The sequence below is a fragment of the Podarcis raffonei genome, chromosome 3, assembly GCF_027172205.1.
Source record: "Podarcis raffonei isolate rPodRaf1 chromosome 3, rPodRaf1.pri, whole genome shotgun sequence".
NCBI lineage: Eukaryota > Metazoa > Chordata > Lepidosauria > Squamata > Lacertidae > Podarcis > Podarcis raffonei.
In genome coordinates this window covers 43,660,910-43,688,708 of record NC_070604.1, presented here as the reverse complement: position 1 = coordinate 43,688,708, position 27,799 = coordinate 43,660,910, and the positions used below count along the sequence as shown (strand labels likewise).

The 27,799-nt window shown below is 42.6% G+C and overlaps 2 protein-coding genes across 8 annotated transcripts in view; both read right to left on the bottom strand.

Moving 5' to 3' along the window:
* Positions 1 to 21,062, bottom strand: part of LOC128410302 (cytochrome b5 reductase 4) — a 34,860-nt gene extending 13,798 nt beyond the window's left edge. For 3 of the 7 annotated variants that reach the window (XM_053381381.1, XM_053381386.1, XM_053381382.1), the window contains exons 1-5: positions 20,848 to 21,061; positions 18,261 to 18,414; positions 10,799 to 10,899; positions 10,106 to 10,190; positions 6,824 to 6,865 (exon numbers count right to left, since the gene is read on the bottom strand). In XM_053381381.1, coding sequence (XP_053237356.1) covers positions 6,824 to 6,865; positions 10,106 to 10,190; positions 10,799 to 10,899; positions 18,261 to 18,414; positions 20,848 to 20,922 — 457 coding nt within the window. In that variant the 5' untranslated portion in view covers positions 20,923 to 21,061. Of the gene's footprint in view, positions 1 to 6,823; positions 6,866 to 10,105; positions 10,191 to 10,798; positions 10,900 to 18,260; positions 18,415 to 20,847 lie in introns of all 7 variants that reach the window. The other 4 variants (XM_053381384.1, XM_053381385.1, XM_053381383.1 and 1 more) reach the window with 4 other exon arrangements.
* A 2,250-nt stretch (positions 21,063 to 23,312) lies between these two features.
* On the bottom strand, positions 23,313 to 27,326 carry RIPPLY2 (ripply transcriptional repressor 2). The gene is made up of 4 exons (XM_053381392.1): positions 26,854 to 27,326; positions 26,612 to 26,687; positions 25,198 to 25,256; positions 23,313 to 23,841 (listed from the first exon to the last, which is right to left on the bottom strand). Exons 1-4 carry the CDS (start codon positions 26,931 to 26,933, stop codon positions 23,676 to 23,678), a joined length of 381 nt encoding a protein of 126 aa, XP_053237367.1. The 5' UTR covers positions 26,934 to 27,326; the 3' UTR covers positions 23,313 to 23,675.
* Between the last annotated feature and the right edge of the window lie 473 nt (positions 27,327 to 27,799).

Genomic DNA, 27,799 nt, shown 5'->3' with positions numbered 1-27,799 from the left:
AAAAAGCAAATATTCATTAGGTAAACAAATTGACTTAGATCCACGGTTCCCATGGACAGAACTCCACGCATGGGCTGCTCCTGTGGAGGAATGGCAAAGGATATTTTCACTGACCCCTGCACAGCCGGAGGAAGTGATGGGGGGGTGGCCTGGGGAGAACAGACAATTGCTTCCATTCCTCCTTCTACAGTGGCAGCCTTCACTGGATCGGTCCCTTTAGAAAGTGGAAGGAGTTTATAGAAGGGATAATCTGCATCCACCCCCAAGTATGCAGATATAACCTTAGTTTCATGCCGTTTTATCAGCATGAGACATGTATCAGTCCAACCAACGTCTCAGCAGGTTACAATAATATATGAGGAGAACATGCATGTTGATCTGAGCTTCTTGGACAAAGGGCAATATAAAAACATAGTAATAATAACTTTTTCAACTAAAGAACACCGTCTACCTGGGACATATCAGGCACTTGCTGAAATTAGTTCAGAACGTTCAGTTCAGAGTTGATTGTCCTTAGGTACCTGGAAGCATTCAAGTTCAGGTTACAAGGTTCATGCCTCCACAAGTTTAAATTGTCGGAGGCACAGAAACACCCCGATCCAAGAGAAGGGAGGCGAAAGAGGCAACCACGTATCACTTGTCAAAGAGCAAAGCGTAACAGATCGGATCCTGATTTTAACTCATTTGTTTTGAGCTCAGAGGAGGTTTCTGTCAGGATGGCTAACATGCTAGTGTGATGAAATTTTAAAATTTTAAAATTTAGTAAATACAGCGCGCACGCGCGCGCGCGCACACACACTACCATATAAGACTGTGGAAGAGTTCCACAGCTGCTAGCAGCTGCACACACCTTTGAACATAGCCTGAACATGACATTGCTCAAGAGCAACTTTCGCAACGTCAAATTCTGCAGAACAGCATTTGGATGTGTTCCCGCTGTTTGCTTCAAATTCATTTGTTTAAGAATATTTATATACTGCTTCATATTTTAAAGTATCTAAAGCGGTATGCAGCGCTGATTATACCACATAATTAGAGCCATTATCCATCTGATCACACAAGGGCCCTGCCTTGAGTCTGCTGCATGTGAAAGCAAAACGAATCTAGACAGCTCTCAACTAAGTACAATTCAGAGTAATGTGAAAACAGCCTTTGAGTCTGTTTTTTGGTGGTGTGGGTGTGGGGGAAAGTGTCACGCAAATACTCAGCTTCACCCCATAGCCAGCAGCTTCTTGTTACAAGCATCTCACCTCCCTTCCAGAATACCTGCTGCCTTTGGGCCTGCCCCAGTCGCCAGTTAGGAAAGCGCTACTTTCCCCTTCATCCACACAAGACACTGCAGCGGAAGAGTATGCATATAACTTGAGTAATCCGTACTTTGATGAAACTTTATTTGGAAGTAGGGGGTGGATAACTCCCCCCCCCCAGTCCAATGACTGCAATTCAAAAATGGAAAACCATGAGGGACAAATGCCTGACTATGGCCAAAGTGGTATCTGAATGTGCAACTGCTGTTGCATGCAGGCACTGTACTCACCACAAACTCTTATTTCAAAACACACACACATAAATTGTTAATCCAGACATGCATCATCCACAAACTGCAACTTCCCCATCTCCACTTAGCCCAGCATGAAGATGGGAGAGATTTCCAACTCAGAGAAAGGACTATTTCCATCTAAAGCACAGCAGTCTTCTACTCTTGGTGGAAGCCAGCCTCATGAGGGGAAGTGGGCCACATTTAAAGGCTTGGCAAGTCAGATCCAACTCATAGGTTGTAGGGTTCACCACTCCCAGTGTAAAGGCTCAAAATGAATGCTGGATCCACTGCACATAGTTATATAGTGCAAGAGACAGTAATATTCCCAGCCATAAGAGTTTTGCAATGTTATGAGTACCAACAAAAGAACAGAGGCAACTAGTAACTCAAATCCAAAGAAAGTCACACAAAGTCCATAGACATAAATTTATGTCAATGTCCTGTTGCTTTTCATGGGTCTTCTCAGATTTCCCAAGGAAATCTTTTCCAAAAGGTTGGGAAACTCTCAAAAAGTGTGTGAGCTGGGGAGACATGGGGCATTTCAGGGAGGAGGGGAAACTGATGAGAATCTGCTAGTGGAAGCTACCACTAGATGGAACACACTTCTGTGAACAGAATGGACATGTAGGATTTAAGTCAAATACCATTAAAAGGTGAGGATAAAGGATCCAGATAGCCAGATGAAAATCCACACACCCCAATACCACTAGGCATTCTGTCTAAATTCTACCATCTAAATATAGCTCTTGTTATTTGAAAAGATGTCCTTCACTTGGTAATGGAAATGTCATTCAAGAATGCTGACCTTAAGGTTCCCAGGTGTCTAATACAAGTCTGAACAGAAAATGAGTCAAGCAAAGCCAATACCAGAAAGAAAGAAAGAAAGAAAGAAAGAAAGAAAGAAAGAAAGGACGGACGGACTGGAACACTGCTGATTTCGAACAGTGAAAGTTCCACTATGTGGTAGCAGTTTCTAAACCTTACCAATAACTATAATAAAATATTAAATGGTTAAAACTGGAATATTTTCCATTAACCATCTCTTCAGGATGAGGAAACTCGGTATTATTCAAGACCTATGACCCAAAATAAGTAGAATCAAAGTTTGCTATACCTATAGAAACACAACAGAAAAACAAAATCTGCCCTCTTAATGAATTGTCAATAACACACTATGAAGACTTCCCAGGGGAAGAGATTTTTAGAATGCCCTTTAGAAACTCTCTGTAAACAATGCTTAGCATTTATTTTATTGATTAAAATTGATCTTTTCCTGCTTGCCTACAGAAGCATATTTAGAATTATACTATAACTATGTTACAGGGTTGCTGTAGATTTTTAGTAATTCCTTCATTCATTTTTTCTCCTATATTTACATGTTATAGTGTTCTAAGAGTTCAGGAATATCATATTGCTTACGGGGACCACATATACTGAAACTGTCACTACTGGAAATTCACAGACTATCTTAAAGTTAACAACAACAACAAAAACAATTCAGTTTAATGCAGCAAGACTGAATTTTCAAGCCTTGACAATTTATTTCCCAACTTCTTAAATGCTGCAAGTGACCTTTATATTAAAGTCTAAACTAGATTCAACACAGGAAACATGGGACACAATAGAAAACTCAGTGAAAATATCAACTGTCTGCTATAGCACAGGGGGGAAAGTACTGTGTGACCACATTCTAATTGCATTTGAAAGATAATATTTCCGCTTAATAAGCCAAGGTACGATCAAGCATTTTGCCCAAGCCTTTTCCCTCTTATCTGGAAAAAGAAGAGAATAGGTGGCATCTAACTAATGTGTCCTGTCGGCGCAAGGATTTCCTATAGTGCAACATCCCACCCACCAGAGCAGATTTGGGGAGGGCATAGGGCATGTGCAGGGGGACAAGGGAGAAAGTTCTGTTCTCCAAGTGCAAATCCTTGTGCTGACCGGATGTATTAGTTAGCTACACAAGTAGGTCTTGCCCCACTGAAGGTCCCCGCCTTCCCCCCGCCCTATAAAGCTCCTCCTCTCCATGGTCTTTCCGAAGCAGTCGCAGACTGCATCTGCATACAACCACTTTCTGCTCTTCCCTTTTCATTTCTCTAGGAGAAATGGCCTCTGGGAGACCAGGAGAGAGGGCAGCAGGTTGCAGCAGGAGGGGGAGACTCCTTGGATTTTCACCAACCTGCCCCATCGCTGCCTCTTGGTCACCCTCTTTTCCAGCTCCACTTCTCCCACAGAGCTTGAACCGCTCTCTGACCGTGCCTCTTCCTGCTCACTAAACCCTGTTACCTCTTTTGCCTCCGACTGCTCTTCCTTCTTCTGACCACTAATCGTCACCCCACCACCAACCGCCTGGCTCTCAGCCTTCTTCCCCTGGGGGTTCCCTGGAGGGTTCTCTAGCTAGTGCCTCCCACCACTCCTCTGACTGCAGCCAGTCCATGACATGGTCACATATTCAGACCCCATTGGCGCAACTGCCTTGGCCCTCTACTTTTACATCTCAATACAGTGGTACCTCGAACACTTCGGGTTACAAACACTTTGGGTTACAGACTCCGCTAACGTGGAAGGAGTACCTTTGGTTAAGAACTTTACCTCAGGATGAGAACAGCAATCACGCCATTAGCTAAAGTGGTACCTCAGGTTAAGAACGGTTTCAGGTTAAGAACAGACCTCCGGAATGAATTAAGTTCGTAACCAGAGGTTGCACTGTACAGTATATACAACACAGAATATTATGCTCGATAAGCTTCCTATCACAATAAAGCTTTCCCCCCAGTTTCATCATAAACTTACACTGCCCTTTAGTGTTGCAATATTAGATTATTTCTTACATCCACCCTCACAAGGCAAATTCTCAACATTTCGCTTTCACAGATGGAGAGCACAGCCTGGGGAAAACTGATTTTCCCAAAGTCCCATAATAAAAAACGGTTCCAAGTCTAATGCAATATACAGGGAAAGATTTGGCCCTTGTGGATTTCTCTGCATACCAATTCTTCTCTGGTTCTGCCACTATGCTAATGAACTCAACGAACGGTGGCGACAGAAAATTGGTTTCATGGCAGGCTTTTTAATTATAGTTTTGTTCCTGTTCTATTCATAAATTACAAGCAGAGAATATACCTGCTTTTTAGGTGAAGGCATGGTAGATTATCTTTATAAAGAAAGACAGATGAGGGGGAGTTGAGTCAGAGGGCTTATTTACACAAGGTAGATGACTCAGTGTTGTTTTGCTGCTCTTCATATCTGCCCACGCTTATTTGCAATGAATTTCTGATTCAGTCCATTTTTACATGTCCAGTACAGTGACTCTAGTATTGTTCAGATATATTTATCGGCTAATGAAACATATTATTGAAGCAGACTTTGATGGTGACTTATTCAGCTCAGTCACCCATTAACCCTTTCAAACAAAAAACAAATGTGTTACTCCATGATAGCTACTGATAATATGGTATTAATTTTTAGCCAAATATAATTCCTGGTCCATATGTTCTACTGGTATTTCTCCAAAGCAACAATTTAACAGCCTTTCCTCCTTATTCTCAGCAGATACAATAAGCTGTTATTCCTTACTATAGCTCAGTGGATCGCTTTATATGATCAGCGTTATGCTGATACAGGAAGGGGTGGGGAGTAAGAGAGGGAGAGAAGAACCAGTTTACTGCCTTTTAATTCTTCTCCACAATACTCTTAAAAACTAGAATCCAGATTTTGGAAGAAGCATTTTACTCTTAACAACAAGAAGTGACATGAATTGTGGCAGGGCTAGCACTGTAGAGCCTCACTGGGGTGGGAGAGTGGGAAAGCTTCATCTCTAATTTTGCTTCTGAAATGTATTTTGATCAAAACTACAGACATCCTTTTGTTAGCAGCAGTCAACCCTGCAGGAAGCAAATCTAAAAACAGACTTAAAGAATAAAGAAATCTAAATTCTATTTCAATTAACAAACTCACTGCTCAGTTAATGCAACAGCATTAGAAACATATTAACTTTTTCATGATCTCTTCAGAATCATCTTTTAAATTGTTTGGCATGTGTCAAATCTAGATCAATCAACTGTAGCAAGAAGCAATGGGTAGGTGTTGTATGTTTCCTCTCCACTCTCTTCCTCTGGTGCAACCACAAGGAGATTAGAAGCTTGTGTTTCTGTTTCCAATTAACAGCAGTCTGTTGCTATGTCCATTCTCTGAGAAACAGTGATTAGTCTTAAGTATGGTTTAAACCAGGCATAGGCAAACTCGGCCCTCCAGATGTTTTGGGACTACAACTCCCATCATCCATAGCTAACAGGACCAGTGGTGAGGGATGATGGGAGTTGTAGTCTCAAAACATCTGGGGGGGCTGAGTTTGCCTATGCCTGGTTTAAACTAACTTCAAACCGTGGTTTGTAATCCCAATTTGCTAGTCTAAGCCAGGTATCCCCAAACTCGGCCCTCCATATGTTTTTGGGACTACAACTCCCATCATCCCTAGCTAACAGGACCAGTGGTCAGGGATGATGGGAACTGTAGTCTCAAAGCACCTGGAGGGCCGAGTTTGGGGATGCCTGGTCTAAGCCATAGGAAAGACTAACAACATTTTGAATTCAGACATAACACGCTACAATTAGTTGAAAACTGAAATTAAAGCTTCTAATACGCACCTCATGACGCTGGAAGAGCAAATGCATTAGCCCAATGCTTGAGCACTATGGTTTCATGTAACATATCAACTCAGCCAAAAGACTTCTGTAAACACAATTTCTTCAACACTATGAAAAATTTGACCCCATGTCTAAGCACCACATATATGCATAGCAATTTGCTCCAACTTGTTCTTCCCGAAACTCCTGCCACCATCTTTGAGCAGGCTTCAATATAAGACAATAATATGAAAGCAGAAAGCAAGAAGAACTCAAGACCTGTGCTGTTAATAAGGGCACACAGGAACAGAGATTTCATCAAGCTCCTGCAAGTTTTCCAACAACAAAAACTCCTGAACTATTATTGGCAACAGATCCGAGGAGCATTTTTCTTCCCCTACAGCTGTCTTCTAAAGTAGCCCAATGCTCCATCTTCTCTACTTCATTTTCTGCTGCGCCATATTATTTCTGACAGTAGCACATGACAGTACAGGCAACTTAGATAGAGAGTTGTTGGAGTGAAAGTGGGATGGTCCTTCGCTTAGTCAGAAAAAGATATCGATATGAAGTTCCACCAGTGATCTGCATGTCTCTGATTTGTATGTCTCTGTGTTGTTGTTTTTAAAATGCATGTGATACTGTTTGCACAAATACTTACCATTTAAGATTCTGTTTTCTTCAGATACAATGGGGCAAGATTCTGCAAGTATGCAAGAAGAATGCTGTGATCATGAGAGCAAAAAACTCCCACAAGTTATGCTACAATATGCAATCATTCTGGGCAAAACAAAACGAAACAAAAAAACTGAGGAAAAATAAAGACGGCTCATCAAAGCTGAAGAGAAGAAAAATAAAGCATGTAAAAGAATAAAGATCAGTAAACTGAAGAGAAGAATATATCCAACTGTAAATAAATGCAATTATTTGATGGGCTACTGGCATATATGATGAAAAAGTTAGTACAACCTTAGGAATTATATATTTAAAGCCACGGTTTCCCCCAGTCTGGATACATTAACTGCATAACATATAAAAGTGACAAATTGAAAACTGGATTTCTTAGAAATGCTGCAAACCATGTTTAGCATTATGCTCCCAACATGTAGAATGCTGTACTGCTAATGACACAACTATCTGCTATATTTTTGGATAATGAAAACCTCTATGAAAACCACATGGAACTGCCTCATTATGCTACATCATTTATGTGTAGAGACTAGAATGATTTTTTTCCCCTGCATGCCACTGTGCAATGTTTGTGGTAGTGTGAATAAAAGCCACCCAGCTGCTATGGCAAGCCACTGTATGCCACATGGCAGCACTTGCTGCAAGAAGCAGCTTAAAGCACATTTCATTTAGCGCCCATTTACGTGCCCTAGGACTTGCTGCACCAGTGCTGCTTCAAATGGAATGCATTATAACCCTCTCAGTGGCAGTACTCATGGCCTAGGACCCTCGTACTTACGGGAACACCTCTCCCGGTATGCCCCACGGAGAGCCTCAAGGTCCACAAATAGCAACACCCTAGTGGTCCCAGGCCCTAAGGAAGTTAGATTAGCTTCAACCAGAGCCAGGGCCTTTTCAACTCTGGCTCCGGCCTGGTGGAACGCTCTGCCTCATGAGACCAGGGCCCTGCAGGATCTGATTTCTTTCTGCAGGGCCTGTAAGACAGAGTTGTTCTGCCTGGCCTTTGGCTTGGAGCCAATTTGATTCCCTCCCCCTCTTTCTTTTTTCTTTTCCTTCTCCTGCGAAGAGGCTACATTTTAATATTTTAATGTTTCAATATTTTAATGTTCTATTTTAATTTTGTTTTTAAGTTGTATTCATTCAACTTGTTTTTATTATTGCTTGGCTGGGGAGGGCGGGGTATAAATAAAAATTATTATTATTATTATTATTACTACTACTCTGGACAAGTCATCTTTGCCCCTTTCACCTGCAAGCAAACTGCAGGAAACACTAGACTAAAGTTTACAACCATTTCTGTAACTAACAGTGGATTTTAATGTTGTCATTCCTAAGTCGGGCCTTTGAAAATGTATAGTACTTTGTATAGAGCTGATGTCTTATCAGCAGACATTTTTAGGAATGGAATGATCTCTATATGGAATACTGAAAGCTTGGGATACTTTGTCCTACTCCTTAAACTTTGGCTACAGCACATTCATTTACATGTTATTTTTTCATAAAGGAAAAAAATAGATACTTTTCAAATATAGTATCAGGTTCCAACAACTGGGGATAAATGAACTGTTTAACTGCTACTTTGTCCTCAAATAATTCAGATAGTCTTCACTCGAAATGTAAGTGTACCAAAAATGCCAACAAACAGCAAACTGTAGCCACAAACCAGATTGCTCGAGTCTCTAACTGTGCTTTAGACTTGTGGGTTTTTTGGTGTGGTTTTTTTTTTTTCAAATTGCGATCATTTCTGCCACATAAAGACCACCTCTGCTTTTTAATATTTTTAATGGGTTTCAAAAGCAGTGGTGAGTGGCAGGATCTCATTTTTTCAAGAAGCACCACAAGTCCCATGGGATGCATATGTAAGCCCCAGAGATTGCCTAATGAAGGACCTCTGGAGATTGTATCCAAAATTTCCCCCTTAAGATTATTGCTCCCTGTCGTTGTTAGTGTTTGTTCTTAGAGCTAGGAAAGACAAACAGCTAAATTACTGTACAATGAACTATCTTAAGTAGAAGAAATACTGTAACTATTAATTTAGCTTTGTATATGAAGCTGACTTTTGAAAGGCTGTATTGGAAGGTGATACTCAGTATAATTTAAAAGTGCCGAATAAAATGAAAGGATATTGATCTATGTCTATTACACTGAAAAGGAAATTTTCGTAGTTCTCCTTTATAAGACATTCTAAAGAGCCTCCATTTCCTCGCTGAATCCAGGAGTTCAATATCATTATAGAGTGTGCAACAGAAATTAGAGGAAGAAAACAAGCTTTCAGCATCACACAAGTCAGCAAGAAGTCATGAAGAAGCTACTACCCTGGAGCGAACAGAAGACGTAGAGCAAAAGCTAGCAGAGCTTATGGGAGGCGGGAGATAATGATCATTCACAACCTCAAAATTGCCTAGGATGCCCAATTCTTTAATGCTATTTTAATCACATAAAAGTTATAAACCTGCACCAAGACCATTTGTTTTAAAACCCTGTTCTTGTACTTAAAAGATGCCTTAGCCAATCTGGATTCTACAGATTCTGCTCAACTAGAAGACTACTCTTGGTTACGTTTATACACAGCAGCATCTTACTATAACTCAGTGTCAGCTACATAGCAACAATAAAACCCAGTCTCCTGAGCTCTCTGTTGTGTTGACACAGCAAGCAAATTAAAACAAGAAGCTAGAACATTGCCTTTTAAAGCTGAACCAACACTTGGCAAGCATTAAAAATAAATTTTAACAAAACTGTGCTACTCAGGAGTATGTATTGAGGGAAGGGAACCATGGCTCTGCAGAGGTAACACAATGAACTAGTTTTGCACATCCAAGAATTCAATCTAACAAACGCTACTTATCATAAGCAAGCCTCAGTTAAATGAATGGGTCTTTAATAACAGGCAGATCATGAGCGCACTAATTTGCCTATGGATTATCATTGCATCCAAACTCAGGTGCTTAACTGGTCAATGCTAAGGGCCTCAACAAAAGACAATTTAGGTGTGCACATACACTGTAAAGTGTAATGCAGCAATGTGTTTGAAAATTCAGGTATCACAGAGGAAGCCAGAATTGGCTACGTCTCTCTGTCAAGTTACACTAGCAAGGGAAATTGATTTTGGTATGGAATGTGTCAATGAACCTTACTCCAACATAAATGGGATTAGTATTGCACCTAGGGTTTTTTTTAAAAAAAACTTATTAAACAAATTATTATTAAACACACACACACACACACACACACACACACACACAGTGTATACCTTTCAAAGCAGCAAAAGGTTTGAGTGCCAGTCTTCCAACCATACACTCTTTCAGCATCGATTCATAATTAACCCAGCGATGAACCTGCATGTAGAAGAAACCAGGACTATTTTAGAGGATTCAGGCACTTATAATAACACTTGCTTCTAAGCAACTGTAAAGGTATAGTAAAAAAAATAATGAAAACTTGTTACATAGAACTTCTGAATGAAAACAAACAGAAGCAGAGGTAGGTCCTGATCCACCATGGAGACAGGTACTAAAGTGGCATAATATGCTTTTCATTTTTAAGAAATGTAAACTCAAAATAGGAACAATGCAACTAACACATGGAGTAGCACTTAAGCTTCTGATTTAGCTATTTAAGAGGGCACCTTGCTGAAGTTGTACCCAATCGCTCAACAAGTGCATTATATAAATTAATTTTCAGTTTATTTTTGGAGTGGGCTCTCTTTCCTTTCCTCTCACCTGGCCAAGAGGAACACAACGGAAACTTTTACTTCAAAATAACACATCTTACAACTCAAAACATCAAAAAGTTGTTGTTTATCACGATACACACATTATACACAATTCATTTTAAAATATAGTAAATTACAGAATAGTATCTTCTTCAGGCAGCAGAATACTTTATAGTGTGCAGCTTTCGGATTAAGTTTTGATGAACTGAATATGACCTGTAGTCTTTTTACCTGATCAAATAGCTCTGTGCCATCAGCTCCTGCTGCTTTCATCAACTCATCTTCGCCACCAGGGTGATATTCCATATACGGTGTGATATTATACACGAGACCTACAATTTTCGTAAAAAGAATTTTTTAAAATCCAATTAAAACATGCAGCATGCCCTCTATGAAAAAAATATATTAAAAATCTAATCTATCTATCTATCTATCTATCTATCTGCATTGCTCCTTTATTATTTTGGCAACACTGAAACAGGAAATTGTACAATGAAAGTGGTTATATTCACAAAAAGACAGGAATGCCATGCTAGGTAAACCTAAGGCACAATATTAAAGCACATGTGAGAGCTTATGTTCTGGTGACTAGGCATCTGAGAGTCCAGAATCCGGAGTCACATCTATCCTTGCTTCAGAGGAAGTGGTAGATCCAAGCATACATCCCTTTCCTATGTGCATGGTTACCCTTTCCCCTAATCAATGGAGATGTAGTCACATTGGGAAGAGCTCTGTGCATGCACTGCAACATGCAAGGAACCAGGAAAATACATATATTTACTTTTGCAACCAACTACTGAATCGAAATGATCACAGGTAAAATATTATATCCAGTGCTGTAAACTGTTCTACGGTTGTAGATGTTGTAAGAATTTTAAGGTCATATATATATATATTCATAAATGTATAAACCACATGTCTGAAACCCTACAGAACAAAGTCCAGAAACCATTTTGTCTCTCCCAAATGACCTCAAATATTTCTCTGCAAGGTGAAAGGAAAAGGGGAGCCTCCCCATTGTCTCTTTGCTCACAAATCCTGTCTCAAGGGCACATTTAAGATATGAATGAGGTGAGCCTGTGACCTGGATTCAGGGATTGAGTAGTTATTATAACAAAAAAGTGGCCAGGATGCCCAGGTAATCCAATCAGGTAACCTGGCAGACAGGATAAAAACAACTCACTCAGATTTCTGTTGTAGTTCGTCCCTTCTCTGATGTATGTATGATGTATTTGGGGTAGTGGTCTTGGGCTACACCCCTTCTGTGATGTATGTATGGTGTATGGAGTCGTGGTTTTGAGCTACAGAGTGGGCAGTTCAAAAGTCTATATAAGGGCTTGCACACCTTTGTCCTGGGTCGTCCTCCTCTCTCCTGCGTGTGGGGGGAGCACCCTGTTGCAACAGCTTTATTTTATTTTTTTAATGTTTATTAAAGTTTTACAAAACGTACATCACATATAACAAAACAAAAACAATTCAACAGACAAAAAATAACAAGAAAAAGAAGAAAAAGAAAGAAAATTCCACTTTTAAGTTTCAGAATTCCATATCCCTCTTTCCTGACCTCCTCGCATCTCCCTTTTTTGTGTTCCTCTTTACTCCGTCAGATTCAGCAAATTCTAACCCATTTCCAACCTCATTTATAATTATATATTTCCACTTATTATGTCTCTAATTTCCCTTATCTTGATCCTTTACTCCACCCTTATATACTTTGACATAATATTATTCTGGTCATACCCCCTCCTTATTAAAATTCTTCTTTTCATAACTCTTTTAACCATATCCCAAATGCCATGTTGCCTTCACATCCCACATCATTTTAACACTCAAACATTTTACAATGTTTTTGTAGGTAGTTCTTGAACTTTTTCCAATCCTCTTCCATCAATTCTTCTCCCTGGTCACGGATTCTGCCAGTCATTTCTGCCATCTCCATGTAGTCAATCACTTGCATCTGCCACTCTTCCACGGCAACAGCTTTAATAAAGATCAGGCTTACTAGCTGCTTTGCTTCTCAAGATTCTCTGGTTGGCCTCTGTTATTTTCTCCTACTGATGGAGAACCTACAAAGGACTCTATAAGGGCTCTTGTGGACCCCATAAGGGAAAGGGAGCAGTTTTTGTTTACAACATAGACAAGGGATCCACTCTAAGAAAAGTATTTGCTGATAAATGGGTTAATCAGAACTGTGGGGTTCTCTCTAATTACACAGACTTGCAAACTTGCAAAGCTAGAGAGCTACAACAAATCTACTAGGTTTCAAAAATGCCCCAAGACTGTGTGTGTATAACACTGTCTATTTAGCAGTAGCACAAGATAATAATAATAATAATAAATTTTATTTATATCCCGCCCTCCCCAGCCGAAGCCGGGCTCAGGGCGGCTAACAACAATAAAACAGTACAAAAGTACAGCACAAACAACACTCTAAAATCATTCATTATAAAATTTATTCAAATCAAGCCACCTGCAACCATTGGGCCAGAGCTCCGCGAAGATTGCTGAGGGAGTGAGTCAGGCTGTGCCCTGGCCAAAGGCCTGGTGGAACAGCTCTGTCTTGCAGGCCCTGCAGAAAGATGTCAGGTCCCGCAGGGCCCTAGTCTCTTGTGACAGAGCGTTCCACCAGATTGGAGCCGCAGCCGAGAAAGCCCTGGCTCTAGTTGAGGCCAGCCTAACCTCTCTGTGGCCTGGGACCTTCAAGATGTTTTTATTTGAAGACCGTAAGTTTCTCTGTGTGGCATACCAGGAGAGGCAGTCCCATAGGTACGAGGGTCCTAGGCCATATAGGGCTTTAAAGGTTAAAACCAGCACCTTAAACCTGATCCTGTACTCCACTGGGAGCCAGTGCAGCTGGTATAGCACCGGGTGAATGTGATCTCGCAGCGAAGACCCCGTAAGGAGTCTCCCTGCAGCATTCTGCACCCGCTGGAGTTTCTGGGTCAGTCTCAAGGGCAGCCCCAAGTAGAGCGAGTTACAATAATCCAGTCTGGAGGTGACCGTCGCGCGGATCACAGTGGCTAGGTCAGGGCAAGAGAGGTAAGGAGCCAACTGCTTGGCTTGGCGGAGATGGAAAAACGCCGCCTTTGTTATAGCTGCAATCTGCGCCTCCATGGAAAGGGAGGTGTCGAAGATTACACCCAAACTCTTAACGGACGGTGCTGGCACTAATTGCACCCCCGCAAGAGATGGGAGTTGCCCCCCCCCCAATCCCATATCGTCCCGTCCCAGCCACAGGACTTCTGTCTTCGAAGGATTTAGCTTCAACCGGCTCCCACGTAACCATCCAGCCACAGCTTCCAAACATCTGGTCAGTGTGTCTGGGTCCAAGTCAGGATGGCCATCCATCAACAGATAGAGTTGGGTGTCATCGGCATACTGATGGCAACCCAGCCCAAAACTCCGGACAAGCTGGGCGAGGGGGCGCATAAAGATGTTGAAAAGCATTGGGGAGAGTATCGCACCCTGAGGTACTCCACACACCAAGGAGTGGCGCGATGACAAATCCCCCCCAAGCGCCACACTCTGTCCCCGACCAGAGAGAAACGAGCGCAGCCATTGAAGGACTGTGCCCTGGATCCCCACGTCGGCAAGGCCATGTCGAAAGCTTCTGACAGATCTAGAAGAATCAGCAGCCCCGACCCGCCTCGATCCAGCTGTCTACGAAGATCATCTGTTAGGGCAACCAGAGCCGTCTCGGTCCCATGACCAGCGCGGAAGCCGGACTGGAATGGATCCAGAGCCGATGTTTCATCCAGAAACCCACCAAGCTGTTCAGCAACCGCTCTCTCAATCACCTTACCCAGGAACGGAAGATTCGAAACCGGGCGGTAATTGGATAGATCTACAGGATCTAATGATGTTTTCTTTAAGAGCGGGCGCACCACTGCTACCTTCAATTCCCCTGGGAATGTCCCCATGCCAAGATACAGAGAATAATGCTTTAGGGATTCATGGACCACTTGTCCAAACATCTTAGCTCAATACAGATGTCACATAACAAAGCCTTTCATCCAATATGCACTCAGAATGCCATCTAGTGTAAAGTGCTGAGCACTGCATATCAGAAAAGGTATGTTAACTCTGAAAGCAGATTCAGTCACTTTTTTGTTGATAGGTATCTTTGCAGAGTGTCCTGGGCAGACAGGTGAATTTATAACATCACTGATAAAAAATCAGAAGCGGGTATTTCACCACTCAGAATGGTGTGAGTGCCATTTTAAGGCTATCACAATGTAGCTGATGTCATAGAAAGGATCCAAATTTGTTCATAATGCATGGAAGTGCTTTTCTTTCTCAAATCATGCGACCCACAGAAAATGTAGGTGATGCCAGCAAGTCAATACATACAAATTTATATAAGGTGTGTGTAATGGTTCTGAAGAATATTTATTGCTCAGATAAGTCAGATAAGTAGCCAGGCAACTCAGTGATTATTTTGGTATATTAGATTCCTTATTCATGTTTCAACCAAGACCTACAACAAGCAATTTTGCCTTTGCATTTAGTGCTTTCCTAAAGCACAAAGCAATTATAGCTATTACCATGCATTACATCTGTGCAGCTTGGCAAAATACAATCTACTATAGATAAATGTTTCATATTTTCCGGAGCATTAAAACTACAGCTGAGAGAGGAATGAGTTCCAAGCTGGCCAATGCCAGCAATATACTCCACCTGGAGGTATTTTTTAAAATGAAAAGCAGCATTCAAGAGCACAAAAATAAACAGTGAAAATGGAACAAAGATGTTTACAATGTTTGCCAGACTCTGTTTGTCAAGTCCAAGGCCAACAAGGGGAAAAACACACTGGAAGAAAAGTAGAGGTTAGTACAAGGGAACGCATATAGTATTGTCTTCCAGAGAAATCTAACAGTGTATTACCTTGAATTCATGGACCATAGCTCTATCAACAGCAATTCACTATGATGACAAATATAATGTAGAGTCAACATGTACAAAAGCTCTATTTTCAGAGGCATCAAGCCTGTCTCTACTAGAAGCAGAATGCTGGCCCTTGGTTTTCTCCTGCAAGGCAATTAATTTGTCCCACAAACCTTGCAGAAGCATTCTGTAAGCACAGTGTGTGTGTCATTTGGCTCTCAGCCTATTAGTGTACTGGTCAGGACGCAACCAGGAATGAAAAGAACAGTCCAGGGAGTCAAATGATGTTACAGAGAAATACAGGAAGCTGCCTTATACCAAGTCAGTCCACTAGGTCCATCTAGCTCAGCATTGTCTACAGACTCTACAGTGATTGGCCATGACTCTCCAGGTTTTCAGACAAGGTTCTCTCCCTGATCTACCTAGAGATGCTGGGGAAATGAACTTGGGACGTTCTGCAGGCAAAGCAAATGCTCTTCCATTGAGCTATGGCCCTCTCCAAATATTATTCTTCCATTTGAGGAAAAACAGGTGTTTGGTGGTTCATATCATGTTTGTCTCTGTTTCTAGCATAAAAAAGCAAGGACTCAAACCTGAACCAAAACTTTTTTTTCCTGAACCTGAACAGAATTAAGTCCATTTGACTGCTGATCTCAGGATTCTTATAAGACAGGGCAGACAGTCCAACTTTTCATATCAAGAGGGCCACAAGAGCGCTTTGAGACGGAGCCTGCGAGCTGCACACTGCCTTGTTGTGTGGGGGAGCAAGGCCAAAAATTCACACACACCAGCCTTCATGCTGCCTTCCTGAAGCCAGCGAAGCAAGGTGCTAGACTTTGGAAAGGAGGCATAAGGCTCTGGAAGAGTCCTAGAGCCCCTCCCACAGCTGGGAAAATACTAGCTGGGCTTTGGGAAGGCGGCAGGAGGACTCTAGAATCCAGTCAGAGCCCCATGCCTCCTTCCCAAAGGCCAGCACCTCCTCTCCTGGCTTTGAGAAGGCAGTGTGAGGGCTGTGGAGGGTGTAATCAAATGTTGCCACAGTCACCAAAAGAGGCCTCGAGGGCCACATGCAGTCCTTGGGTTGTGTGCTGGACCACCTGTTATAGGAGAAAGAGAACCTAGGCCCTGGAGCACACATACCATCTGCTCCTGACAGAACGATCAATGGCCTGAGAAAACCGCTGCGGCAGATCCTGCCCCACCTTCCCTTGGACAACCCTGAGGGAGCCCAGGAAAGGAAGAACACATACCATCAGCTCACAGTTGGCCTGAAATGACTTTGTGACTCTTCATTTTAAATAACTTATTTGTTTTATTGCTTTAAAATAGTAAACTGCCTTGGGTGCTTTGGCAGAAAGGGAATTGCAGTCCAACAACCTCTGGTCTATTGTCTTTACTAAAGGGGCATCCATCCCCCACGTCCCCTAGTGGGCATTAAATTTCAAAAGCACTCTCTGCACCCCCATTGAGAATTCCACAAATCTGTTTCTACTTTGCTTATGACAAAGGATATACATTTGCAGTGTATTTCCAGTAAATGAAAGGCAAGGATAACTCTTTGGAAAGTGAGTGAGGGAAAAAAAGAATATGCTCAAAGCATGTTCACTTGCTGCTATCTAAATGCTAAATAGCATTGTTATTAACTAATCTCATTACCTAAGCTCTAATAAAACTTTTAAACCACTTACGCATATTTATTTTGTTATATTTCTTTCCTCTATATAAGAGTGGCTGGGGAAACCCAGCCAGATGGGCAGCATAGCTGTCAAGTTACAGATTTGAAAATAAGGGACCAGCAGCCAAAATAAGGGATTTTAGACAACTAGCTGAGATACGAAGTTAAAAGGGACCAGATAATTTCGGAGAGCAGTGCCGGTTTTTAGCTCTTCGTTTCCAGAGATTGCTGCTCAAGACACCAGCTGATGAAACACTGCAATTAAATAACTACAGGCAGCAACCACTTTTCACGCAAAACGAAGTCCAAGCTACGAAGATGCTGCTGCAGTTCTGTATCTTTTCTCTCGTGCTCCATCTGCAGCTCTCAATTCCATCAGGTGGGGCGGGAGGAATGGGGGGGGGGAAATAGCGCCCGAAGTAAACCCGCAGATCAGACCATCTATGCTAGTCTACCACTACAAATCTATGGGAGAAGCGCTTGCGGTCCTTCCCTTGTAGCCCTTGGAAAACCTGCCCGCGCCTCCACCTCCACCTCTTCCTCCTCTCTCTGAGCTGCTTTCTCTATGGTTGCCCTCGCTCTCCTCTCAAGGCACCTCAGCAATTCATAGGCCATGCCAGGCTGCCCATCTCATCCGGATCCTTCGGCGGCACAGCCGCAGTACGGCCTAGCAGGAGCGGCGGCAACGGGCAGAGGGGAGGCCCCAGGCAGAGACGCTCAGTTTGGCGGCCGCGAGAAGGATGGTGGCGGAAGGGCCCAAGGCTCCCGCCAGTCCCGGCAGGGAGGGGCTCCCAGGAGCTGAGGCTGGTGAGAGGAGGCTGGAGGGGGGCAGCCAGGCAGCCAAGCAACAGTTGGAGCCTCCCTCCTCCCTGGCTGGCAGGGAGGGAGGGAGAAGGGAGGCTTCCTTTGAAACCCGGGAAATTTAAGGGACATCCATCAATAAGGGACAGCAGCGGGACATGGCGCTGGGATAAGGGACTGTCCCTCCAAATAAGGGACGCTTGACAGCTATGATGGGCAGGATATAAATAAATTATTATTATTATTATTATTATTATTATTATTGCATAAAAACTTTGGGGGGAAATAAGTAGCAACAGCACATTCATAAAAAATGTCAACAGAGTAGCCTACCTCTTATGCATATCCAACAGTCAGTCCTCTTATTATGCTTAGCAAGCTCTTCTTCAGTCACCTCTATTAATCTTCCTTTTAGACCAGTTAGATCTTTCCCACTTTTAGATAATCGAATCCAGTCCATAAGACTTCGGCCTGGTTTCAAAGGTACCTAGAAAGGAAGATAAGTTTGTGGAGGAAGATAAGTTTATTAAATAATTAGCAACAAAAAGCAGTAGTAGATTGGTTTATTGCCATCCTTTATGGTGAACAGCAAAAAACCTCATTTAATTCTAGCACACAAAGACAAAGCTATGCAAAGCAGAAGAAAATAACCTTCAAACAGAGACATAGCAGACAATGGTGAGGAAAGTTAGCATGCAGGACTGCTTCTGTGGTAAATACGAATATGTAATCTAATAATCAGAAAAACTGGGGGAGGGGGAGGGAAGTTCAATTTATTCCAGCCAAGTTCTCCTATCCAAACACATTTCCCTGAACAGACTCTTGGAATGGGGTATAGTTTAAGGTTTTTTCAGGCTGTGTGTGTTGCTGTTATTAATATTCACTTTCTGTATCTTTATTTTAGATCTTATAATTTATGTGGAAATTGTTTAACTTGGTTGTGTAATTTTGATATTTTAGTTAGTATTTATGGCTATTTTTGTTATGTTCGTAATTAGGGATTTTTTTCATATTGTTAGCTGTCTTGAACATGACTTGAACTATGGAAATGTGGCATAAAAATAAATGTATGTAACCAAGCCCCACGAACATCATTATAGCTAATGGTCTAGGCTCTTGAATTAATTTTTTTATCACAATTTCATATCCTGGCCTGTCTGTAAGCCAGTAACTATAGTTTTCTTGTTCTGATGTAGTGGGAAGTTACGGTTACCGTAACTGTGGCTTTGTGCCATATTTCACCACTCATGGGAAGGGAGGAGTAAAGTAACTACTTAATAAGCCAATATTATATAACATAAATGCAGTCATTGTGCATTTAAGTGCTCTAAGTGCACAATTTAGGCTTGGTCTTTACTTCTATATGAAATTAAATCAGAGACAACATTGGGCCAGGCAGTGGGAGGAGAGAGAGAAGATATACAAACTAGAAAGACAAGCATACAGCAAATCTCTTGGTCACGGAGGCTATGCTTTAAATGCAATTGAGAACATGTAACATACGGGATTTTGAGGGAGGTTATTGTTTCCCCAACAGAATTTCTATCTCCCTATAACAGGGAGATACTTATGCTGGAAAACATGCAACTTGTGTATGCATGAGGAACACAACATTGCATCAGTTCCTGCTTTTCCTGCATCTTTAGTCACTCTAAATTTCTATTAAACTTCTCCTTAGATCTTGAATATGGGCAGAGCTTCACTCCAATTACTACTGTTATTTGTGTCACATTTAACAGCTGCATGGTTTTTAAAGTGCACATTCTTCTCTAAAGCTCAAGCAGCACTGCCGGCAAAAGAGCTGTACCATGAAAAATTCATTGACTCTACTTGTTGAGGACTCTGAAATTTCCACAGCCCATCACATTACTCAACAGGAATCAGCTGACATACCAACACTGTTGCCACATGGCTTCAGCCTTATACTACCACATGACAGCCCACTAGTTTCATAATAACAGCAATCAGCTTGAAGACACTTCGAAACGAATCTTCCTTTATGCAAATGTTCCCCATACCCTGCCACTATTATAGTTTTAACCAAACACCACACTGGACTTAAGTTGAGTCCCAAACACATGAAAAGAATAGGATGCACAGAAGCATCTACAGTGGTACCTCAGGTTAAGTACTTAATTTGTTCCGGAGGTCTGTTCTTAACCTGAAACTGTTCTTAACCTGAAGCACCACTTTAGCTAATGGGCCCTCCCGCTGCCGCCGTGCTGCCGGAGCACAATTTCTGTTCTCATCCTGAAGCAAAGTTCTTAACCTGAAGCACTATTTCTGGGTTAGCGGAGTCTGTAACCTGAAGCATATGTAACCTGAGGTACCACTGTATAGTCTTTCCACAGCCCTAAAGAACAAAAAAGTCAGACACCGCCCGGCAGCTATTAGGGCTTCCAGGATAATGAGCGTTTTCTGAAAGCAAGCTTAAACCCTGGAGCTCCCTTCTCTTTTAGAAACTACGTGCCCCATAATTACACAACTGTCCTCAGAAAAGAGGAAACAGCCAGATGCATCTGTGTTGCCTGCCAAACACACACACACACACCACACAAGAAAAGGCAGCACGAACGCTCTTAACCTAAAAGCACCTCTGAACCTCATTCCCTTAAGGACTGACACCATCCTCTCGCCGGGCAGAACTTTAGGAGCTGCGCAACAGACAGAAACCAAACAGTTACAGCTTTTCTCACTTCCTTCATCTCCGGGCCAGGAAAGGCTTCACCTGCCGAGTTTCCGCCTGTAACACCCATCTGGGTTCCAGATCTCTACCCTCAACGAGCAAATGAAGCGTTAACCCCCATTCCGCCTCTGCAGGTGCCAATGCGCAAGGCGACCCCTCTCACACCGCCAGCTTGCCCTGGGACCCAGTGGCAAGGAGTACCACAGACCCCCCCGGCCCCAGTTCCCGCCGCACCTTGCTGCGCCCTCCCGCGGCCACCCGCTGCTGGGAGCCTGGGGCAGGGAAAGCTTGAGAGGGGACGTTGAGCATCCTGCCGGCCGCAGGACAGCAGCCCCAGCCGCCGCCGCCTCCTCTTCTTCAGAAACTGCAAGCGGACGGAAAGAGCCGCTTCCGGGTCCGGCCCGGCGCCGAAGCAGCCAGTAGCGTAGCTGAAAGGCAGGCGGGGACTTAAAAGGCCGTACTGCGCAGGCGTGAGGTTGTACCGGGGCGGGGCGGGTGGTTGGAGCTCTCTCCACCGACGAGAGCGCGTACCTAGGCCCCACCCACCAGAGTTGACTGACGGCGGCACCGCAAAAACCCACGGCGGGGGCGGGATCTTCCGCCCACGTGGTCCAGAGACGTTCCTAGCTTGCCGCTTTAACCGCTTGGTTGTGTTTTGTTTCGCGCACTTGCTGCGCGGGGATTTGTTCCTTTAAAATGCTTGCATCCTGCTTTTCGAGTGGCGCTTGCTCCAAGTGGCGGCAGAGGATCGTACAACCAAAACATCAATAACAATAACAACAATAATAATTCGAAGTATTATTATTATTATTATTATTATTATTATTACCATAGCTGTCAACTTTCCCCCTTTTTAAAGGGAAATTCCCTTATTCCGAATAGGATTCCTCATAAGAAAAGGGAAAAGTTGACAGCTATGATTATTACTAATAATAGTAATGCGAAGTATTAAAATAGACGTCAGTTTTGCATGCCTGGGTATTCCTGCCTCAACAAAAAAGTATTCAGTACAGTAAAGGTCGCCTGCCTAATCTCTCAGCCTAACCTACCTCACAGGGTTGTTGTGAGGTTGAAATGGAAAGTACCACTTACACCACCTCACCCGTCCCACCCCCATTCCTGCATTAAGCAGGAAGTTCCAATGAGGGCTTCTACTCGTGTATAGCAACCCTACTCACGTTTGCATTGCCTATAAAGGCATAATGCCTGAACACAGTTACTGTGGATCTCCATATCTCCATGAGCGTAGCCAGGATTTTTTTTGGGGGGGGTGCAGAACCAAAGTTTTCTATGTATGCTATGCCCATGTTGATCTCGCTACTTGATAGAGTACAGTTCTGAACTGTTTAGCCCACAGCAGTCCTTTCGAAGTCAATGGAGTTACTTCAGTGGATGAGTAAGCAATTTATGCTGTAGAAAAGTGCTCAGAATTCAGTACATATTATGCTGTTTAGAAAATCTATGTGCACCAATGATTTAGGACTTTTTAATAAAACCCACTTTTCTTATCTGGAAAGTGTCTGTGTTTGGAGATCATACCATGCAACAACATGTTACTACTGCCTGTAAACACACTATTTATTTTGTAGATTTATATTCCACTTTTCAGAGAAACTTTCTTACAAGGCAGCTCACAATAATGTATAAAAACAATCATAACAACGAAATGAAAAAATACAAAAAGAAAGCCTAACTAAAAAAATTGTTTTCACACATCAGGATACACAAATAAACTAATAAGAAGTGTTCCTGAGTAAAAATGTCTTCAGAGTTCACTTAAAGGAGAAGGATTTCCATTACTAAAGCTGAAATTCTATGCAGCTTACTACAAACACACAAGAGCAGTATATGTGCTTGTGCGATTTTCATATACAATGTCCTACAGATGGATCTCACTTTGTTTCCCTATAGGAGCAATTTCTATAGATGAACTACTGTATATTCTGAGTGGTTCCAGTTTCACACACATGGAACATTGTTTGAGTTTATGAAGTGTAAATCAGCATTGAGTTAATCCAGTTTATCAAGTCAGATACATTTTGTACTCCAGTTGAGTCTGGTTTTAACTCTTTATGGAGATTTCAGTAATCAAAAAAGGCAATGTTTACTCAAAAGCAAGCCCCATTGTATTCAGTGAGGCATGATATCAGGTAGGATAACTAGATGCAAAAGAGGACGGGGTTTTCCCCACCTTTGATAGTTGTGCAGAATAGGAAATTCAGCAGGGAGTGCACCTTGCACAACAAGGTACATCTGAAATTCTCTATTCTACACAACTATTGAAGGTGATGGAGCTCCATCCAAGTAAATGTACATAGGATTACAGCCCTACAGTGCAATCCTATACTTGTCTATTCAGAAGTAGGTCTCACTGAGTTCAGTGGGACTTCCAGGTTAGTGTAGTATTGCAGGCTTAGATCCTTTGTTGACTTAAGAATGGAATAATTTAAGAATGAGCTGCCTCTTTCATTTTCTAAGGGCAGCTTCCAGAATGACAATATTTTCATATGTGATGTGTGACATGCAACACGGAAAACACAAATTCACATTTCTCCCTCATGCCGGTTTGTATGCTTCTCTTTTCAAACCTTGAAAAACAATGCAAGGCTGAAATTCTTACATGAACATCAGTTCCACTGAAATCAATAGGGCTTCTTCTGAATGAACATGTTCAGAATCAGGGTATGAGGCATAAAAAAAAGTTTCTTTTTAAGGGATATATATCTGGATATATATCCAGATTCCAATATGCAAGCTCACCCCTTCTTATTTCTGTCCCCTGCCACAATGCATCCAACCACCTATGCAGCTGTAATTCTAATTAATTCTGCTGCCCTATGGTACTACCAGCATAAAAGAGTTGCTATTTTCAGAGGAACAGAGGAGTGTAGCAGGCATAAAATGAAACAAAACTCAATATTGTTTCTATAAAAATGTAAAATGCTTGATTTTTAATGAAAAATAACTTACATATAAATTAGTTTAAAATACTATGATAGCATGTTGATATCAATATTAAATTAAGGAATGAATATGAACAGTGGTATTAACATTCATTATAATTAAGAATCCAATTCTGCTCCAGAATCATGTTCCGAGTCATCACTATCTTCCTCATTCTCTGAATCTTCATAGAAGGAAATTGTGGCTTGGACAGGAAAGTTCTTCAGAAGTGCTTCAGCTTCTTGATACAAGTAGTCAAAGCACCTTGATTTGGGCCAGAATAACCTAAAATCACACAGAGACAACCTGTTCTGTTAATTTAATATTTAAGGGATTCATTTCAGTCTAGTTGACCTAGGGTTAATGTGAAATAACTTTTGCTGAAAATTACTTCTTTAGGTTTTAGAGTACATGCGTAAGAGGTAATTGGTGGAGATTGGATACTTCACCTTAAGCAAGTGGATCTTCTTTCGGCTTACATGGTGGGTACCATTGGATGCAAACCAGAGTTAGGAGCTATAATATGTGGCTGCACTCTGATACTCCATTTACTAGAGCTACAAAAGTCCAGCAGGAAATGGAAGTTTAATGAGAAAACAGGCCCTACTTATGCCTAAATGTAATTAGTGGCATTTCACACCTAAAGTTTCCCTACAATTAAATATTAAATGATGCTGCAAACCTTTCTGAATGGTCTGATACTGGTAATAGCTCTGCTCTTGTACTGCAAAAGGCGTAAATGTACTACATTCTTAGTGATGACACAGAACTTTGGTTCTGCAGCAGCTGCTTAGTGGGCCCATCACTTCAGTCTGCAACCTAGTTCCCCACCCTTGTGAAAATTTCTTGTCCTTGGCCAGAATACTTAAACATACATTCTGCAAAACTCTAGAATTAGTAAAACAGAAGCTATGTAAGCCCTCAAACACAATTATTGTTGTACAAGGTCAAACAGATACCTCTGACAACTCAAACACCAGATATGGTTTGATAGCATCTGATGGGAAATTTAACAATGCAGGTCTGAATTGCTCCTGGGCACATATAGTGAGTAGGACATACACACATACAAGAAAGGTTAGCTTTGCACTGGAACCTTTGCCATGATGCTTGATACTGACAACTCTGCATAGTACATTTTCCCGTTCCCCTGGGTGAAAAAGCCAGAAACAGTTATACAACTGAGGGGGTGGGGATGTACAATCTGGTAGAGAGTTTTTCAAACTCATCTCATCCTGCCACACAAACTATGTAGTCCACAGTTCTCTGGTACAGCGAATGAACTCACCCAGGACTGCAGGGTTGGGAGAGAGAAGAACATCTTTCATGTGGAATTGTAATATACACCATAGGAATCATGGTCTTCAATAGGTGGGCCACATGCTATTCTATGACCACCAGGAGAGGCAGGTGTGCAATACAGGCAGCAACCTCATAAAGCCTTGTGGGTCAGAGGGACAGTGCAATGATGTAGCTGCTGCCTGAAATTAACAAAAAGTGTCCACTGTTCTGCACCATAACCATTTCCACCTGTTGGTATTCTTCTCACTAGGCAGCTGTTAATGATTCCCTGCTAGGAAAAAATAGTGAAAATGGACCTAACAGAAACTGTAAATAATAATATTAATGCTTACACCTTACCTGACTGGATGTATATACTGTGTGAGTTTTGCTGAGTCTGTCTCCGAAGAGCTGCACAACTAGGAGTAATAAACAGGAGACACTGATCAAAAACAGAATGATTAACAGTATCCAGAAAGGGCAGTTTCAAAAGTAATATAAAAACTATTCCTGAGCATGGAAAAATTGTGGAATGTAAGGAAGCTGATTTCATTTTAGCCATCTGCGGTCCACCAGATGCTGCTGAACTACAACTCCCATCATATCTGACCAGTGGCCAGGCTAGCTGAGGGTGGATGAGAGTTGGGAATTCAACAACATCCGAAAGGACCACAGGTTCCCCAGCCCTGCCTGACAGATAGGACATGCATATTCAGGTATCACTTGTGAAAGAAACGTAAAGCAACATTCCAGATATCAAAAAAGAGTGTCATCCTGTTTAATTATTGACTTGGCATTTTTAAATGACCAAAGCTTTATAATGCCTTTATAATGGATTCTTATTTGTATTACTTGGTTGTATTTGCTGTATTTCAATTTTACAGTTTCTGTAACCTGCTTAAAGTAAAGGTAAAGAGGCCCCTGACCATTAGGTCCAGTCGTGGCCGACTCTGGGGTTGCGGTGCTCATCTCGCTTTATTGGCCGAGGGAGCCGGTGTACAGCTTCCGGGTCATGTGGCCAGCATGACTAAGCCGCTTCTGGCAAACCAGGGCAGCACACGGAAACACCGTTTACCTTCCCACCGGAGCGGTACCTATTTATCTACTTGCACTTTGACGTGCTTTCGAACTGCTAGGTTGGCAAGAGCAGGGACCAAGTAACGGGAGCTCACCCTGTCGCAGGGATTAGAACCGCCGACCTTCTGATCGGCAAGTCCTAGACTCTGTGGTTTAACCCACAGCACTACCCACGTCCCTGTCTGTAACCTGCTTAGGGATTTTTATTTTTGCCAAAAACATATATAACTTTTCTAATTAATTAATTAATTAATTAATTAAAGCATGCCATCAAAATAAGCATGATGTTGCCCTCACTATTGCCAACTCAGGCTCTTTGGGAAGAAGGGTGGGATATAAATCGAAGCAGCAGCAGCATCAAGGACATAAAAATAATGTCAAATCCCAATATGACTTCCTTGGAGGTTTTTGAGCAGAAGTTGCCTGGCCCTCTGTAATGGTTGCGTTGGCTGAGATTCCTGCATTGCAGGGGGTTGAACTAGATGACCCTCGGAATCCCTTCCGTCTCTACAAATCTATGATTTTTCCCGAATTGTGTTTAACTGACAGCCTGAAAAGGAAAGGACGACTTTCCCATTCTCGCTCCTGCACACCCACAAAGTTAACGATCCAAGGACCAGCTTAGGAGAACACAACTCCCCACTCCAGCCACCCCACGTGGGATTGTTGCCGCTTTAATCAGAATGGACACACTCACCGCCCTGTAGTTTCGCCTGCGCTGCCTTTCTGCATCTTTGGGGTTGGGAATCCAAGGTCTCCAGAATCCTCCGGACCTGTAGAATCAATAGAACGGATTACAGCTTTGCGTTAACTGGGCGACACAAAAAAGCGGTCGGTTGTTGGAAAGGAGGGTGGTGGAAAGGAAAGGAAAACACTTGAAGCCTATGATTTCTGGAGCTGGCTGGCCGGCTAGCGGGTCTGGAGGAAAGCGCGGGTTACCTCGCTTGTCCTCCGCAGCAGATCCGGGCGTTGTGCGCGCCAGGTGGAGAAGCACAGAGGCGCAGCCGAGAGCTGTCCATGCTGCGTCGCTGGCAGCAGTCGAGGCAGCCCAAGTGGCGCAGACGCCGCTGGCGCACCGCTTCCTCTTCCTCCTCTCCTTGTCGTTGTGTCTCCCCTTCGGGGGTTTAGCCTGGCCTGGGTTCTGGTGCGGCTGCCGCCCGAGGGGTTTTTATAGCTCTCGCCGCGCAGGGTCCCAGCCGCTTTCTCTCATTTGCCGGAGAGGTAAACAAAAAGGCTGCGCGTGAAAGGCGCGTCAGGGTAAACAAGGAGCGTGGACGCGTGCGAGCTCCAAATGGCCCAGGGAGAGGTTTGGCGAGGGAGTGTGAATCGCACTTGAGCAGACACATGGCTGTGTTGTCCTTCAGAGGGGAGAGCCCACGCTTGGGCTCGGGCTGCGAAGTGTCCAGCGTGAGAAAGCCAGCGTGTGTGTATCTGTGTCCGAGTGTGCTCAGTTTTGCTGGGAGAAATGCCGCTTCCCTTGTTGGAAAATTCCTGCAACTGTATTTTTAGTTCATTCGAATATTTAGTCCTCCCTTTCCCAAAAATCGTGTCCAAAACAACTTGTAATGATGAAACAATCAGATCCAACGCAGGGAAAAAACAATAGAATTGAACAATAAAAACAAATATATAAATTTCATCTCTCTCTCTCTCTCTCTCTCACACACACACACACACACACATGGGCGTAGCCAGGATTTTTGTGGGGTGGGGGGCAGGACTTTTGTTAGGGGGCAGAACCAACCAATTTGTCAGTTAAGTATTTCTATTTTTTTACTTTATGGGGGGCATCTGTCCCTTCCTGCCCCCCTTGGCTACACACTGACACATGTATGTATATAACAATTTTATATACAAATATATATATAACAATTTAAAATACAAC

What these genes read in the sequence shown, in the direction of transcription:
- RIPPLY2 (XM_053381392.1), bottom strand. Translation starts at nt 26,933, where the DNA reads ATGGACAGCTCTCGGCTGCGCCTCTGTGCTTCTCCACCTGGCGCGCAC. An exon ending in TGCTGCGGAGGACAAGCGAG is followed by an intron (nt 26,688 to 26,853) that starts GTAACCCGCGCT and finishes TTGATTCTACAG; the next exon opens with GTCCGGAGGATTCTGGAGAC. An exon ending in CAGTATATACATCCAGTCAG is followed by an intron (nt 23,842 to 25,197) that starts GTAAGGTGTAAG and finishes GTGTGATTTTAG; the next exon opens with GTTATTCTGGCCCAAATCAA.